The following is a 19,117-nucleotide window of genomic DNA, read 5'->3' as shown; positions in this document are numbered from 1 at the left end:
CTGAAGCTGAAGCTCCAATACTTTGGCCACCTGATACAAAGAACTGACTCATTGGAAAAGACCTGATGCTGGGAAAGATTGAAGGCAGGAGGAGAAGGGGACGACAGAGGATAAAATGTTGGATGGCATCACCGACTCAATGGACATGAGTTTGAGTAAGCTCCATGGGTTGGTGATGGACAGGGAAGCCTGGCATGCTGCAGTTCAAGGGGTCACAAAGAGTCAGACACAACAGAGCAACTGAACTGAACTGATGGCGCCATAATCCAGGATCGACTAGGGGAAAGTTTATTGGGATAACAGATAACATGCCTTCTCTCTAGAATGCATTGCTACTATTCATTTGTACTATTTAATCTCAAACATCTCAAATTACTCTGTTTCTAAGATCAACATCCTCCCAAGGGGTTATGCACTGAAAGCACCAAGGTTTGCTCCCATGAGTTTCTTCTTCTTGCCTCTAAAACCATTGTTTATCTCTTTCATTTATACCACTTTATCTGCTTCTCTGCCAGTTCATGCTCACAATGACCCCTGAACTATAAGCTTCTTGGGGGCAAGTATTCTGTCTATGCTTTTCATCACTCTGTACCCAACACTGAGCATAGGGGTTGGTACACAGTAGATACTTAAGGAATATTTATGGAGTGAGAACATGAGGAACCTTTAGCAAATGCCTGTGAGAGTAACTGCAATATTCAGCACAGTGGATGTTTTCTCTGCTATTAGATACTTGCTGATATGCTGGTTTTCATTCTTCCATTCCATATGTGCATAGTAGACTGTTTATACTGTGAAACCCTCTAAGCATTTCTTCTACTTTTTCCAGTACACAAGATATAGCATAATTCATAGAGCACAGCAAGCACTTCTCAATGAATGTTGCCCAGTGAATTTTTTTAATTGTATCTGAATTTACCTTTTTATCAGTGACTTCAGGTTTCTCTTCTGTAATCCATTTCTGAATGATATCTGCTGAAGGTGTTCGTTTTAATTTGTCAGTGAGGTAATTCAAAAGAGAGCTAGCAGAATTTACTGTTAGGACATGCATTGTATTCTCAATTAGATAGTCATTTAGACGAATAAAACTTGAAAAGGGAAAAAAAACACAGCTTCAGTTTTCTATACTCACTACATATTTTTGAAAGTGACTCTAAAGCGAGTATTTAAATTTTAAAATATAATTTCTCTTTGACTTTCTATTTATATTGTGATATCAGGGATTTACTGTCTAGAAGAGTTGTCTTAGACATTCTTCACTCTAAAACACAAATATACTCAAATATATAGCATCAATTTAGCTAGACGTTCTAGCCATTCCATAGGATATTTAGTGAGCAATATAGTTATGAAAAAAAGCACATAGCTCATCTAGCCAAAGGGGCCATAAGAGGTTTTTTTTAAGATGCTTTAAAGAAGAAATTTGTAAATACACATCTGTGACTTACACTCTAATGGTAATGAAATCTTTGCTATTCAGTAATTGTTGCTGGACAGCAACTGCTAACCCAAAGATGAAAATTTAATGCTTCCCTACTTGAGTGCTTAGAATGCAAACTGAGTCAGGAAGGCACTAGGAATAACTTTTTATTCTGCTTAAGGGGAGCCTAAGGTGCCTCTAGCCTATGATAATAGCCTCAGGGACTGCTTCACTGCTTTCTGTTGCAATACAAGCATTATTATTCGATTATCTCACATTTAAGTGTTAGTCGCTCAGCCATGTCCGACTCTTTGCAACTCCATGGACTGTAGCCCACCAGGCTCCTTTGGTCAGGGAATTCTCCAGGCAAGAATACTGGAGTGGGTAGCCATTGCCTTCTCCAGGGGATCTTCCTGACTCAGGGATCAAACCTGGGTCTCCTGCATTGCAGGCAGTTTCTTTACCATCTCAGCCACCAGGACTGGGACACAATTAAGGTTAATCAAATAGCTATAAAAGTTGGACCAAGTTAGTGAGCACAGAGTAACAGTCATCAGTGTTTTCTAGTGCCACATGCACTTCAGGTAATATTTGATTATTTTGTTTGCAAGGGTTACTTGCAGTGATGAGGTTTTAGAATGATGCAGAATCCAGCTGGGTAAGCAGGTGGATCATAGCTCAGTTGGTAAAGAATCCATCTGCCTGCAATGCAGAAGACCTTGGTTTGATTCCTGGGTTGGGAAGATCTGCTGGAGAAGGGATAGGCTACCCACTCCAGTGTTCTTGGGCTTCCCTTGTGGTTCAGCTGGTAAAGAATCCACCCGCAGTGCAGGAGACCATGGGGTTGCAAAGAGTCGGACATGACTGAGCGACTCACTTTCACTTCATTTCAAGCAGGTGGAAGGTCCTGGTGAAGTCTGGAAGGCAGACTTTCTTCCCTGGTCTCCTGGTGACAAAACCTGACTCAGAAAGGCGGTGGAACTTGGTGTGGCCGTACAGCTGCCTGTAATTCTTTAGGGATCAAGACAGGTGGAGCAGGCCCTCCAGATCACTGGAAAGTCAAAGTGTCAGTCGCTCAGTTGTGTCCAAATCTTTGCGACCTATAGACTGTAGCCCGTCAGGCTCCTCTGTCCATGGAATTCTCCAGGCAGGAATACTGCAGTGGATTACCACTTCTTTCTCCAGGGTATCTTTCCAACCCAGGTATTGAACCCGAGTCTCCTGTATTACAGGCAGATTCTTTACTGTCAGATCCACTGGAGAAGACTCCAAATCTCTATGTGCCTGGCTTATTACTATCACCTGCCTGATACTCCTGACTGGGCCAGAGGGAAACAAAACCTTAGAGATCAACGAGGAGTTCTTGGCCCTTGGACATACCCACCACTCTCTTTGGATGCTTTGCTGGGTGGCAGCTGGAGGGGTGGGTTTCTGGGGCCTTCATTCAGGTGACCAGGTCCCCCAATCCCTCATTACTACTAGCAAATCCTGTGATAAAGGCTTTAACTTTAAAAGTTTTTTTTTTTTTTGCTGTGCTGTGTGGCATGTGGGACCTCAGTTCTCCAACCAGAGATCAAACCCTCACCCTTAGTATTGGGAGTGTGGAGTCTTAACCACTGGATCACTAGGGAAGTCCCGAAGGGTTTGACTTTTAATGAAACCTGAGAAGGATGGAAGCTCTAGTTTTTCTTGAAAGAAAGAAAAACCATTTACCATGTCAGCCTCATGCAGTGATGCCTTTTGCTGGCCTGCTCTGTGTAGGTCATTTTCTCAGCGTCTCCTGTAGGCAACTCAATGAAACTTCCGCTTTCCGGCATTTTAAAATGACCTATGAACAACAGAAGAGGCAGTAACAAGAATCTTTCTGTAAAAATTCCATTTCTTTCAATATGGATTAAGAGACAAGTAAAATTCAAAACTTACAAAATGCTTTGGTTCATGAGATATTTCAGACGCCAGGAAATAACCCAGTTATTCAAACAAATTCCACATCAAAGGATTTCAACTCAACAAAAGATGCTAGACAGCTTGCTAACATCCCTTTTAATAGGATCTGATTTTTAGGAACACTTTTACTCTTTTTTTCTGCCTGCATAAAATTTTCCTTTAGCCTTCCTGCCAGGTGGGGCCCGTCCTGAGATTGTCTATACTAATAGGTCGGACATACATTTAAGCAGAGAGACCCTGAGTCAACTATAAAATGCTTGTGAAAGAAAGGTTCTGTAAACCAGTTTAGAAATACCATTACATAAGCAGGGGTAATGCAAGAAAGATTCAGTATTTACATGTTTTTCCCCACTTTAAAATATACAATGAATTTATAATCTATCAAGCAGTGTTTGGGATAACTGAAATATAGGATCATTATTTTCAACTTAGGGCTTCCCAGGTGCCTCAGTGGTAAAGAATCTGCCTGCAATGCAGGAGACGTGGGTTTGATCTCTGGGTCGGGAAGATCTGGAGAAGGAAATGGCAATCCACTGCAGTATTCTTGCTTGGGAAATCCCATGGAAGAGGAGCCTGGTGGGCTACAGTCCATGGGGTTGTAAAAGAGTCAGACATGACTTAGCAACTAAACAACGGCAGTTTAAACTTAAGAAAAGTAGAAAGGAAACAAGTTAACATTTCAGAAAGCCACCACTTCTAGTCCAGCGGCATTCTTTCCCTTTCATACCCTCAGAAGATTCACGTGCACAGTCATCGGGAATAAATCCTGCAGCACGTAGAGCAACTCGACAAGCTTTTCTGACCACATCTTTGGCCTCGTTTCGAAATTCTTCTAGGCGCTCTGTCACCTAGACATTGATGAATATATATCATTGGTGGCACCAAAGTATCAAAAATGGGGGAAAACTCTTGAAAATGATAGACAATTTTCTCACCTCTCCTACCCGTACAACTTGTGCAGCTTTAAATTCTTGCAGGGTGTAGGTATGATATTTTTCAATAGAACATAGTCCCATAAAACTCAATTGATAACACAATTCATTTATTTTAAGGAGAGCTGGTCGCAAATACTGAATGAAAATAAAAAATTATCATTGTTTAGTTAAAAAAAAAAGCTGAAATTTTAAGGTATAAAATATTTGGAAAGCAAGAATGGGAATTAAGAAAAATAAATAGCTCTATATGTTAATTTCAGCTACAACTACAAAGAACATACATTAAAAAGGGATACTTCTGAAGTTCTGTTCTGGAAGTATTTTTTGAATTTTCATTTTCAATTTGTCTGAATTCCTTTCTTTTCATTTTGAATACACATGCTTTAGCTATAAAGTTGAGAGCAAGAAACAGAGGAGTGGGCCATATCTTAAATTTCACTAGGTTTGACTAACAGCTAGTAAAAGATTCTTAGTGTTCCTGAGGACTTTACAATGTCCAGTCACCACGATAATGGAGGTGCCTATCTATTGATCTAAGAGGGTATGATATAGAACAAAGACAAATTTAACTCTACAATTTCAGTGGGTAACAGTCACTATTAAGAATCTATTTTGCAATGTAGATTATTTGTGGAATAATGTCACATAATGTAACTTAATCTTCTGCTATGCCATCATCATAAATCTGGGTTCTAGGATGTTGACTTTGAAGGCATATGTTCCAAGATTGTTTCTAGGTCATTCCTGCTCACTTCTAATCTAATCAGAGGAGGAGCAGATACATTATCTTTTTTAAAAGTTTAATTTACTTATATGTGGTGCTGGTTTAAGTATTATATACAGCACACTCTTGGACTCCTTTCCAGGAGTGTCTAAAACAGGACAAACAATAGTCATTTAGACCTCATGAAATAGTGTTTTAATTATTTATTCTAAGTGCAAATAAAAGGAAGTTACAATTAGTAGAGTCCTCAGTGAAGAGATTTATTTGAGAAAACATCTAGGAAGTCATGTAGCCCCTAAGATTCATTTCATGGAGGAATTTTCATGATAAAAAGAAACAAAATACAATATTGTAAATCAACTATAATTCAATTAAAAAAAAGCAGAAGTTTACAGGCTATGTTTCTGAGTTGAAATAAGATATTAAATGAATTAATATGAAAACAGGAGTAGAAACGAGACTGTAATCAAAATTGGGTAGCAAAAGTAAGAAAGTCCAGTGTACTGTGGAGAAAAAGTCCTTGAACCAAAAATATAAGTTCTGTTGGTAAAGGGATAAATAGCTAGGATCCAGGTGGACAGCAAAACTGGTATTGATGGTCTGCCAAAAAGTGAGAGTTTGACAGTGGGAATTTGGGGGATATATATATATATATATATATATATATAAAATCTGAGAAATTACTTTGGCTTAACTTAAATATCTGGCTATCAGCATAAAGGACAAAAGTGAAAGTTGTTGTGAATGTAAGAGAGACAGCAGGTGTTTTGTTTTTTCCTCTCATCATTGTTTCTGCTGTTAGCAAATTTCAGATGGAATTTGGGTTAGGTGGTTCATTCCTGGGCTGGTATATCAAGAGTGTCCATTGAAGGTGATAAGCATTAGCATGATTTTAATATTTTATAATAAGTATAAGTAAACTATAACCTTTAAAAATTATAAATCACTATGTTGTACACCTGAAACATGTAATATTATATGTCAATTGTGTCTCAATAAAAATTTAATTAATTAACTGAAACACAAACTACTAGAGTCAATAATAAATTCTGCAAAATTTTAGGAAACAGGCTCAATATACAAATGTCAATTGTATTGCTATATAGACTGTATATATATACACACACACACGCACACACTATTTATATATGGGGCTTCTCAGGTGGCTCAGACAGTAAAGAATCTGTCTGCAATGCAGGAGACTCAGGTTCAATCCCTGGGTCAGGAAGATCCCCTAGAGAAGGGATAGGCTGTCAATAGGTGGATGGATAAATAAAACATATGTATCCATACGATGGAATATTATTTACCAGTAAAAGGAAATGCCACGCTACTATATAGGTCCATCTATGTAGTAAACATGCTAAGTTAAAAAAGCCAGTCACAAAGGACCACATATTGCATGTTTCAATTTATTTGAAATGCAGAGTGGACAAATCAAGAGAGAGAATATGTAGACTGGTGGTTGATCAGAGCTGGGGCAGGGGTTGGTTTGGGGGAGTCAGGGAAACGTGATGCTAATCAGGGAGAGTGATCACTCTTTTTGGAGTGATAGAAATGTTCTAAAATAGACCATGGTGATGGTTGATCATTCTATGAATATATTATAACCATTCAATAGCATACTCTAAATGAATGAATTGTATGAATTCTATTTCAACAAAGTTGTTATAAGGAAATGTGGACACAGATGCTAATAAGGTTGGTTACTAAAAATAATAAAAAGAAAAATTTCAAGGATATCCCTTCAACATGGTCAGAAAAGAATGAAAAGAACCAGCCTTCCTAGTTAACTTGTAAATATAAGACTAGTGGTGTGTCGTAATGATAGCATCTAATATTAATAGACATTTAAACCAACACAATGGGTCTTTTGGTTGTATCAACCTAAGATTAAAATGGTGTGAACTTTCTAGTCTGCTTGGACTACATTAAAGAGAAGATATTATCAAGGTCAAAGGACTATTGGTATGAATGGTGGGCAAAGAGAATGACAACTCTCAAGCACATGATATAAGAAAACAAACTTAAGGATTGAGAGGTTAAAGGGAGGAAGTACTAATCTATTTATCTAGGAATAAATTAATGAAATATATAATGTCCAAGACATGGTAAAAGATGAAAGGTGGTAAAACAGTGGTAAAATAGGTTAAAATGATTGATAGATCCTTAGTGAAATTAGAGGTCTAGGGGCTGAGTTTGATATCAAGAAGGATTAGAATCTTTTCGACAACTCAGAATGCTTGACTGGATGGAGGACTTGAGATGGTACATCTTATATACTTGTTTTTGTACTAACATCTTATGTGAGTTGTATTTCTTTTAAGTTCATTTATTGTGCAACTGATGTCTTGATAACTATCTTTCAGATTACCATATGCAAAAAGAAGGAAATGACCAGTAAAATGCAAACTTGAAGTTTCTGATGTGAGAGGGTGGTGATTCAGTATCATAAAATAGACATAAAATAAGCGTGATTACAGTTCACTCCCAGGGGCCAATCAGAAAACTTCTACTGCAAGTTGAAATTCAAGAAGTAGAGATTTTAAATATGGTCACATACACTTTAATAGTTCCTTTCCCATGATTATCCCTTCCTCCAAAGTAAACACTAAAAATTTCCCTACTGTTTGAATTCATGATTGAAAACACATGCTACATTGGGAGATACTGCCCCATGAAAGCAAGCCCACAAACTATTTTGGACCATATAGTCCAGAGGGTCTCAAAGATGAGAAGAAGTAATAGGAGTTGCTAGCCTGCTCTATTCAAGAGGATAAACAATTTTCCTGATCAACAACAAAGGGAATTGTGAACCTAAGCCTCTGAGGCTGCTTCTAAACAAAGGGGACCTGTGCAAACCCTAGGTAAAATGTAAAAACACATTAGACTGCCAGACCCTTAAATGACAAATAGGGCAAGAACTGTCAATTCTCTTAATAGAGGAAATATTCTATTTTTGAGATTAATTTTTTTCTGTTAGTAATTCTCTTAAAATATGATTAACAAATACGTACATGATTAACAATGAACAGATCTTTTTGTAGAGATTTTCGACATCCACTGATTTTTTTGGAGCGAACATTCTTCTTCCACACATTAAAAGCCTTCCATTTCCGAAAAAGTGAAAATATGGGAATCTTAGTGAGTTCTCTGTGATATAGATATTCCTGTTCCCATCGATCAATTTCGATAAATTCAATGTCATTATTATAAACATGTGTTACTGCCTTTTTGCTAATGGTATAATAGTCATTTTTATTGATGTTCTCATAATTCACAACCCTATGAACAAATAAAAATTGGAGCAAGTGAATACAGTATTCAACATAAAATTAAGCAATTGCATTACTATTTTGTTTTAAAAAGGTAAGAGATTTCTGGAACACAAATGTTTAAAAATTTAAAAAATTCTAGCAGACCACTTTTAGACTGAATAAAGTATTCAAGAAAAGGGAGCTGCATTAACAACAGTTGGACTTATAGTAACTCTTACGGATTTTACAATTTTGGCAATATGTTTGATAATTTCAGTTATGTAATTTTTACAAAACCAAACCAATTGTGGATTTTTAAAGTGAAAGATAACTAGAAATAAGTTTTTATTTATCATTGATTGTTTAGAAGCTATTCAATAATAATAGTGTGAAAGAGTTTTACTCTACCCAATATTGACAGAACTATGAAAAAGATCAAAACAAGAAAATAAGAATTACATCAGAAAAAAAAAAGAATTACATCTGAATCAAGACCCAGATTAAACTTTAAAAAGTCCAATTTATCATCACATATCAAAATAACTGTTAATGAGAAATTGCTTATTTCAAGATATTCCTCTTTCAACTGTCATTCAGGGTATCCATCAGCCTCATTCATAATAAGAAATAGATCAAGCAAAGAAGTAAAGCAAGAATTGGATAAAAACCAGAGCACGGATAGGAGCGGGAAGCAAAGGAATGAGAATAGATAGGGCGATTCCCTAAAACTTCTTAAAATCTTGCTTACAGACACAAAGATATTTTCTGTAATTTTAGCTATAGCACTGAAATATTGGATATTATTTAAATGTTTTTAACAGACAAAAGTGCAAAATATGACATGGCAAAAACAAAACCTCAAATTGTTTCTATGTTAAACTGTGCAAAAACTGTAGTTATGTTATACAATAATTCTAAAAATCACTATACAAAATTCAGACAGGAACTCTCCAGTGAAAATCAACTGTTTCCCATTTCTATTTTTCTCTTCCAGTCCTTAGCTCTGCATTTTGAACCTGAGTTCATGATCTTTAGCACAGCCTTCAGGTCACATGTAAAATACCTGAAATTACACTTAAATAAATTTTTGTAGATATGCGTGATAAATTGTTTAAGGGATTGGAACAAAATTCTCATATGCTTTGTGTCTGTTAATCAAAAAATGATGAACCAGTGGCAAAAATGATTTTTAGGTTTAAATTTCTATTTTTGTTTTAATAACACTAAGAAAAATATTTAAAAATTAGGGCATACAGGGCCAGAATGAAAGTGAACTCAAAGCAAGAGCTCTTCAAGTGAGCACAAAAGAGAACTAGGGGGCTGGTGGGCTGTGGACTGGGAGAATCTCAAACGTCTTTCCCCCAATTCAGTGCTGTAACAGAAGAATTTCAACTTGCTTAGCTCCTACCTAACAGCACTGTCTGACTTTGTCTGTGTTCTGACTGACTCACAGCAGAAACAGTTGGGAAAATGCCAGGTACTACATGTTGCTGGTAAGTTGTATAGAAAATGTTGAAATGTTTTTCCTTTTTTCTTTGTTAACAGCTTAACATATAATTAGGACATTCTTCAAGTGATTCTCTACAAAGTGGGAAATTTCAACTTGTCTCTGAAACTGTAATCAACCTTAGATGTTTCATTAACTTCTGTCATCTAACCAACCTAAAAGCAAGAAAAACTGTTCACTAATGGCCCTGGTGTGTGCGTGTCTAGAAAACTTACTGTGTGTGTGTCTATATGCTACTAAAGGCCCTTCGATTGATAGAAGATAGCAGGCATGGTCCATGATGTTGAATTTTAACTTATTGGTTCTCAGTGCCACAAAGAGATCCTTTTTATTTACATTTTCCTACCTACTTTGGCTACCTCATGAGAAGAGTTGACTCACTGGAAAAGACTCTGATACTGGGAGAGATTGGGGGCAGGAGGAGAAGGGGACGACAGAGGATGAGATGGCTGGATGGCATCACCGACTTGGTGGATGTGAGTCTGAGTGAACTCCCAGAGTTGGTGATGGACAGGGAGGCCTGGCGTGGGGTGATTCATGGGGTCGCAAAGAGTCGGACACGACTGAGCGACTGAACTGACTGACTGACCTATTCAAGATTCTCATTCTCAAATCCTTAAGCCTTTTCCTCCACTCTACATCTCTACTCCTCACAGGGCAAACACACACATGAGAGTCTTTTTAAAATTTGGATCATCAGCATAAAAATCACCTGGGCTGCTTAAGAATCCAGATTTTTGGGTCCAACACAGAACCGGAATCTTTATGTATAGAACTTGAAAGTCTAGCTTGGCACATTTACTGTGTGATTCTGACACACAATAAGGTTTGTAACCACTGAATTCTATTTGAAAGCAAATCAACAACAACAAAAACATGGTGGTGACATGATGAGCTCTCTTTCGTACCTTCACTTGAAAATCTTGTCCCAGAACTTCCCTGGTGGTCCAGTAGCTAAGGCAACATGCTCCCAGCCTATGTTGGATACCTGGTCATGGAACTAGATGCCACATGCCACAACTAAGAGTTCACATGCCACAACTCAAGATCCCACGTGCTCCAACTATGACCTGGTACAGCTAAATAAATATTTTTTTAAAGAAAAACTTCACTGTACCTTCACTGTGTTTTATCCCCTTGAGTACATTTTTCATGCTTTCCTCCAAAGACAGATGGAGAGGTTTCACATCACCTTTTTCTGCCTCTCCTTGTATTTGAATACTTTTTCTCTGCATTTGAAAATGTATAGAACTTCACTTTAAGTTGTAGAAAGCTTTCCTTTAGCTTCCTTTATTTTCTTGACCCTGTTGCCCACTTAACTTAAAATCCCCTGTCATTGTCCTTCTCTTAAACTTCCTGTATAATGGTTGTATCCACCCCATCCATTCCTTCTTGTTGTTCAGTTGCTAAGTCATGTGTGACTCATGGACTGCAGCACATCAGGCTTCCCTGTCCATCACTCTGTCCCGGAGTTTGCTCAAACTCATGTCCATTGAGTTGCCGATGCCATTTAACCATTTCATCCTCTGCCACCCCCTTCTCCTCTTGCCCTCAGTCTTTCCCATCATTAGGGTCTTTTCCAATGAGTGGGTCTTTTCATCAGGTGGCCAAAGTATCAGAGCCTCAGCTTCAACATCAGTCCTTCCAATGAATATTCAGTGTTGATTTCCTTTAGGATTGACTGGTTTGATCTCGATCTCCTTGCAGTCCAAGGAACTCTTAAGAGTCTTCTCCAACACCACAGTCGAAAGCATCAATTCTTTGACACTCAGCCTTCTTTATGGTCCAACTCTTACATCTGTACATGACTACCAGAGAAACGATAGCTTTGACTATATCGACCTTTGTCGGCCAAGTGATGTCTCTGCTTTTGAATATGCTGTTTAGGTTTGTCATAGCTTTCCTTCTTAAAGTTTCTGAAAACGAGTCTTGTTCCTCACTACTCTAATACAGTGATTCTCTTGAGGATCAGCAGGAATTTCCTTTAAGCCCGATCCATTTGGTAGGCAGAAGGGACAGCAGGGTCAAGGAAAGCTTTACAAAAGTTAAAGCAGCATATGCACAGTTCTCTGGAATCCTATTCTGCTGAGACTCTCTAGTTTATTCCTGAGAGGCTGAACCCTAAATATACTCCTGGACTGCTGTGCTGGACTCCTGGACTCCTCACATTGTAAACCTCGACATTCATCTGTTTCAGGAATTGATCCTCTACTCCGAAGTGAGGGCTGCCTATTCAGGACTTCTGGGCATTCAGAATTCGCCTCAAATTTCAACAGCTTCCTTTGTTTTTATTTGTTTATTTATTTTTTGGCTTTGTGTGGCTTGCAGGATAGTTCCCTGACCCGGGAATGAACCCGTGCCCTCACCATTGAAAGTGTAGGGTCCTAACCACTGGATCACCAGGGAATGCCCTCAGCTGCCTCCTTTGGATGTTTGTTTCATCAAGGCCTTTCTTTGAGAAAATAACCAGGAAAATTAGTCTTCCTTTAAGACCTTAAAAGAGAACTTAACTTTTTTAATTGCTGTGCTCTAAAATTCCTACTTTGCTGATAAATGACTTTATGACCCAACTAACTTAAACAGAGATCCTTGGACAGTTAATCAGGCTGAGAAGAATGTCTTGAATAAAATTATACTTAACTGTGTTTTACTGGAAAAAAAAAGATGCTTGTTGTCTTGTCTTGCTGTTCAATGTAGAATCGTGGAATTCCTTATCAAATTATTCTTTGGTAGACTCTCTGTCCATCTGAAATGAAACTTAGACTCAAGGCTTCTATAAATGTCCAAAGAATGTGTCTTGTTAAGAGACTTGCATGGCCTATCGTGGGAGGTCATCCACTGTCCTGTTATTCTTCATTTCAGATGAACAAAATCTACTGTGGTTCTAAAAAGCATTAATTTTTTATCTTGATTTTTCTAAAACAATCTCAATGTGATTTGATATTTCAAATAGCATCTTTATCTGTTGTTAGTGATAGAACATGGATCCGTCTTTATCTGTTGGTAGTTACAGAACATGCATCCGTTCATCTTTAAACAGATGCACTAGACTAAGACTGCAAAAGTATGAGCCTTCTGATCGAGAATTTTGAACAGCCCCCTACTGCTTATGTCATTAAATCCAAATTATTCTGCCGGCTGTTGTGGCACTCTTCTGTCCACGTTAGTTCCTTCTCTGCCCACACAATTGCCCTTTTTAATCAGGCTGGTCTCGAAATCATCTTAGGCTTAAGATGGTCGTCTCAGCACATCTTAGACTGTGCCAGAACGCGTGTGCATGTCTTTGTCCACCTGTTCCCTTTGCCCCTCCTGATTTCTACAAACAAGTGACTAATTCCTTACCTGCTTTTAGGTGCTGGGGTGAATTAGATGAGTCAAATCTAAGCTGTCTCATTATTACACAGTTTTAATCACAGTTTATTACATAATTTTATGATTTGAACATGTTTATTGGACAAAGGTAAACAAGCAAGAGCCTGGAAAGAAATTAGCTATTTCCTAAGTTTCGCATTTGTAAACCTCAGTCTATCTGATGATGGTCAGTATCATGATTCAGTATGCATTTAGATCTAACTTTAACTAGAGAAGGGTAATGGCTTGCTTTGCTTCTGGTTTGATTAACCAGAAATGGTAAAAATAACTGATAAGGAACTCCTAGAATATTAGACTAAAGCATAACTTCCAAGTTTCTTCAATAGTACAGTGCTCTACGGTTAATGGTTTTCAAAGTATGGTCCTTGGAACAGCAGCATCAACATTATGTGGGAACTGCAAATTCTTAGGCCTCCTCCAGACCAACTGAATCAGAAACTGGGGATGGTTAACAATCTACATTTTAGCAAACCCTTTAGGGCCTGCTGGAGAACCACTGTTCTAGCCCCATGGCCTACAACTCTGATTGAATATTGGGATCATCTCATGAGTTTTAAAGAAATGCTGTTGCTTGGGCTGCACAACAAACCAATTAAATATAACTCTGGGGGTGGGTACTGGGTGATTCTAGAAGCCAAAGCTGAGAACCACTGCTCTAGGTTCTTCAAATTTTTTGTATAAAATGAAATAATCATCCACTAAATTGCAACATCGCCAAAATGGTGTGTGTGTGTGTGTGTACGTCTGTGTGTATATTGAAAGGAAGACAATCTGAAACTGGGATTTTTGATGATTCCAAGTGAAAATACTAAAGATCCATGGTGTTTCCACTTGATTGAAATTTCTACATGGACTAGCCCAAGAAAGCTGTCACTGTGTTAGGCAACCTGGGAAGGTTTCTGATAATGTGGCTTGAAAATGATCTTTTCCTTATTATATAACATATGCCTCATTATAGTGTTTTTTTAATAGTTATGACTTCATGTAACTAGAAACGCTTTCACTTGAGAAAGCTGATATTTATCTGCATATTCTGTTTTAGGCTACTAAACAAGTAATCTAGATGAAAGCATAGAATAGCTTTAGTTTGAAATTTTAAAAGCTGTCTAAAAAATATTTTAACATAACAGGCTTAGAGACTATCCGAAAACCAACTTGATCCCTTAGAAAGTAATATGGCCTGAGCCCAGTATAGACTTTTATATTGTCCTAAGTCATATAACTACGTTTCATAGAATTCTAATCTCAACAGGTATCCCACAAGAATGGGTTCTTTGGTTAAACAGGCTACAGTCCATAGGGTTGCAAAGAGTCAGACACAGCCGAACTGATTTAGCATACACTCAGGCACCTAGAGAAGGCAAGGCCACTCCAGTACTCTTGTCTGGAAAATCCCATGGACGGAGGAGCCTGGTAGGCTGCAGTCCATGAGGTTGCTAAGAGTCAGACACGACTGAGCGACTTCACTTTCACTTTCCACTTTCATGCAGTGGAGAAGGAAATGGCAACCCACTCCAGTATTCTTGCCTGGAGAATCCCAGGGACGGGGGAGCCTGGTGGGCTGCCATCTATGGGGTTGCATAGAGTCGGACACGACTGAAGTGACTTAGCCGCAGCAGCAGCAGCAGGCGGCAGCTAGAAGGCTAGGACAGGAAGTACTTCCTGCCTTCTAAGCAGGATCAAGCTTTGCTTTTGCATGGGACTCTTTGCAGCAATCCAACGGCCACCACAAGCTCTCCTTTCCCAAGGTGACAACTCAGATGCTAGGACATGAGATACACAATGGGTCCACTCTGGCTTAAGAGGAGTCAATATTTCTTCCAATAAGTTTAAGCACAGATTTTAGGGTTCCTGCAGAGACATGCCCAGAGAAAGAACCAGTGTACTATGGGAAGTACAAAGCTATGGCTCCCCATCAGTTATTTATAATTCATTTTTAGTTCCTCTCAATACAGATATAATTTAGCAGTCAGGGGTCATTTTTTATCATAAGCAATGTTGCCTAGAAACAACTGATATACTACTTTGTATCAGGTTACCAGGGGAACAGAGCTTCAGAGTTAATCAAAGGTCAGATTCTCATGCTTCCCCCATTTGTATGTTCTAACACGTCTGAACAATGATAACATTTCACAAGGCACACTGGCGAAGACTTAATTATAATTTCTTTATACTATAATAAGAAAAATAAAACATGAAATATTCAGGGAAATATTCAATATTGAATTTTATGAAAAGTCCAGATAAAGTCTTAGCTCATAAACAACTGCACCTGTGACCATGGCTTTTTTGAAGTAGACACTGCATTTTTAATCAAGACATGATGGGTAGTCGGTTCAAATTCTTAATAATCACCACTGCTAAGGAATACTGTTTATAGAAATGGGAGATAGCAAGTGGCAGGTGATGATTTATCGCTGTGTCTCCAATGAATAGAAACTCCCTTCGCCACTGATCAGAATTTGGATCACCTGTTCATTTGAAATTATGCACCAAAGGTACCACTGTTCTTTAATTCTAACAGCTTTTCCTTTTCTTTCTTTGATGATTGCCATGTTGAAATTTCTTATTACAAAATGACTTAAAACTTAGTCAGGCATTTCCACATGAAGTATTTCAGAAACAATGGTGAAGCTTTCTCTCAGACATAGATGTTACTCTGTTTGACTTCATAACTTTTACTTAAGTTTAAATTCTTAACAATAACTTAAAAAAAATCACTAGAGAGCATTTGAAATTTCACCTTTTCAAAGCTGAATTTTTGCTGTGAATTCCTAATCTTCATCAGTATGTGTTAATATGTTTTCAGGAACCTTTAATAATTTTTTATAAAGTTCATTCAGGTACTCAAATGTCAGTTAAGTAACCCAGCTGTGAAACTAAAAACTGACTTTTACTAAATCCACAAAGTTGAATCATTTGCAAAATACGTTCCAATTCTTAACAAAATTCTGCCTTGGGATCACCTATGCACTTAAGTCTGAAACAACAAATAATGGTATTCTGTTCCTATATCTTTGTAAAAGGCGTAAAAACAAAAGGTCAGGCGATGACTTGGAATTTATTATAGTCACAATTTTGATAATATTATTTAATTTGGAATTCATAACTGCAGAGAAACATTTACATATGGGAGTTCTTTTGTGAATAAAATAATGTATCTTAATCTCAGAATTATCAGAATAAACTCTACATGGAAAATATATTTTAAAGAAGTATTTCCATAATATCTCATTTTCTTTGGATATTTCGACCCCAGTAGCTTTTCTCCCGGAGAAGGCACTGGCAACCCACTCCAGTACTCTTGCCTGGAAAATCCCATGGATGGAGGAGCTGGTGGGCTGCAGTCCATGGGGTCGCTAAGAGTCGGACACGACTGAAGCAACTTGGCAGCAGCAGCAGCAGCAGTTTTCCTCCCTAAGAACAAACTTCTTCCAAATTATTTCATTGCAGGGATTGTGGAGCTGTTATCTAGCAGATATTAATGTCTGCACAGTCATCAATATGCAGTAAAATTTTAATAACATCCTCAGCTGTGGTCATCTCTGTCAGGTAACAGGTGGAGCTAATGGTATTGCTGATTGATTTCCTTTGCTTTTCTGGTTCCAAATAGAGTAAATAATTTCCACACAGACTGGTAAAATTGCAATTCTGCAAAAGAATGTCTTTCTAATATTAGATATTAACTTTGTATTTTTTTTTTTTGACTTCATAAAGTGGCATGCAAGAATCTTAGTTCCTAGACCAGAGATTGAACCTGTACCTCCTGCAGTAGAAGCAGAGGTCATAACCAGTGGACTGCCAGGGAAGTCCCTGAAATTTGAATTCTTGCATTCCTAGCTTCTTGAGCTTCTTGACCAGATGGTAATCTAAAAATGGAATTTGGTTTCATATTTTGTTCTTGCACATGCCTTTGAAAGTTCAAACCCTTTAGGGGCAGGGTGGATATCTTTCAGTAAGGTGTTGATATAGCTTTCTCAGTGCTACTGATTCATTTGATAGCATTTTCATACTAATGAGATATTTTTTAAAAAGGACAGGAAAATTACTGTGGTTCATAAATCCAATTTGAGTTATCCTAATTATGTTGCCTAATTGCTAATCTTTTCTTTTTTGAACACTGTGTTTATCTTAATTAATTTATTTCATTTCCTCTCTGAGCATAACTTTGTATGGGTGTCTCAGTAATGGTATAACATATCTTTGTTTGGGTTTTTTTTTTTTTTGCTATGAGAGTACAACTTTCAATGATTCCTAGTTGGTATCTCAGTTCCACCTCTCTTCATCAATTTTCTATTGAGAAGAAAGCATTATTTTGCATTTGTTCTGGAAAAATTCAATAGGTTTATCTGAGAACAGATTATTGTGCTAGATTTGGAAATGATAGAAAATGTTTCCATGCCTTCCATTATTCTTTGAAGCAAATTCTCAGTCTCATGGGGGTCTCATGGACTCCTCAGAGTTTCATTTTGAGAGGCAGTAGAGCAGAGAAATTAAGAGTATACATTCCAAAGTCAGCCAGACTGTCATTTACTTATTGTACAATCTGGGGCAAGTTAATTAACCATTTTGTGTCTTATCTGTAAAACAGACGTAATAAATACATTTATTTCACATTATTGTGAGGATTAAAAAATATATACGTATATATGTGTATATATATATGTATATACTTTGCTTGGAATGCAGTAAACACCAATAAATCATCACCTCTTATGACATGAAAATGTGATGGTTCCACTAGGTGTCCTCTCACAAAATGCGTATATAACCAACAGCCACTTCTCCATACCTCATGGCTACTTCTCGATTACAATCACTCTTGTTCAAGGTCAAAGTCCTAACAAAATGGAACTACTTTGTCTTGATCTGTGTTCTCTATGCCTTTCACCCTCTCTAGTTTCTGATCTTTAACCTAGTTTCCTCTAACTTGCCCTGAACCTGAACAGAGTCACCATTATGCCCTCTTGCTGGACAAGATAATTTGCAGCATACTTGTATACAGTCCATGGAATTCTCCAGGCCAGAATACTGGAGTGGATAGCCTTTTCCTTCTCCAGGGGATCTTCCCAAGCCAGGGATCAAACCCAGGTCTCCTTCATTGAAGGCGGATTCTTTACCAGCTGAGCCAAGACAGAAGCCCAAGAATACTGGAGTGGGTAGCCTATCCTTTTCCAGAGGATCTTCCTGACCCAGGAATTGAACCAGGGTCTCCTGCATTGCAGGCGGATTCTTTACCAACTGAGCTACCAGGGAAGTCCCACCAGGGCAATATTCCAACATATTTACAAAAGCTTATTCTTGACAAAATTGTTATGCCTAACATATTCTACTAGATTGATTTTTTAGAATAAACTTGATAAATGTAACTATTTTTCTCATTTAAAGGGACTGTGGTAGAAATTAACATTGTAGAACCGCACATTTAATGTATTTTACTAAACTTAAAAAATTATGTGAAGATATTATATTTTATCACATTATTTTTAAAAGGAAGTTGGTATAACGTGTCCTTATCTCATTGATCCAGTATTTACTACTTTTAACTTCCAATTTAGCTGCTTCCTACTACATAGCATCCAAATAATCATCTTTACTCATAAGGTTTATAATATTTGGAGTTCAGGCTGGGAGGAAAATTTAACATCCAACCTAAAACATGATAAAATAACAAACTGTGATTAGAACAATATCTTCTTATATGAGTCCAGAAAAGTATAAAGCATCAATTCAATTCTCTTAGTAAAAGTTCATTAGTCCAGAAAGGCAATTAATTTCCTGAATCACATTAAAAAAAAAAACTGTTTCCATATTCATCTTCAATACTTCATCTTCTGCTAGTAAATAGATAAGAATCAATTTTCAGTTCAGTTCAGTTCAGTCACTCAGTCGTGTCTGACTCTTTGTGACCCCATGAATCGCAGCACGCCAGGCCTCCCTGTCCATCACCAATAG

At 37.6% G+C, this 19,117-nt stretch overlaps 1 protein-coding gene across 1 annotated transcript in view; it reads right to left on the bottom strand.

Moving 5' to 3' along the window:
• DNAH6 (dynein, axonemal, heavy chain 6) overlaps nucleotides 1–19,117 on the bottom strand; it is a 280,222-nt gene that overhangs the window by 239,951 nt on the left and 21,154 nt on the right. The window contains exons 5-9 of the mRNA XM_010862179.1: nucleotides 8,044–8,311; nucleotides 4,303–4,437; nucleotides 4,095–4,215; nucleotides 3,134–3,248; nucleotides 920–1,088 (exon numbers count right to left, since the gene is read on the bottom strand). Of these exons, the coding sequence (XP_010860481.1) occupies nucleotides 920–1,088; nucleotides 3,134–3,248; nucleotides 4,095–4,215; nucleotides 4,303–4,437; nucleotides 8,044–8,311 (808 nt within the window). The remainder of the gene's footprint in view (nucleotides 1–919; nucleotides 1,089–3,133; nucleotides 3,249–4,094; nucleotides 4,216–4,302; nucleotides 4,438–8,043; nucleotides 8,312–19,117) is intronic.

Source organism: Bison bison, unplaced genomic scaffold (assembly GCF_000754665.1).
Source record: "Bison bison bison isolate TAMUID 2011002044 unplaced genomic scaffold, Bison_UMD1.0 scf7180017864480, whole genome shotgun sequence".
Classification (NCBI taxonomy): domain Eukaryota; kingdom Metazoa; phylum Chordata; class Mammalia; order Artiodactyla; family Bovidae; genus Bison; species Bison bison.
The sequence above is the reverse complement of the archived record's forward strand: the minus strand, read 5'-3'. Positions and strand labels throughout refer to the sequence as shown.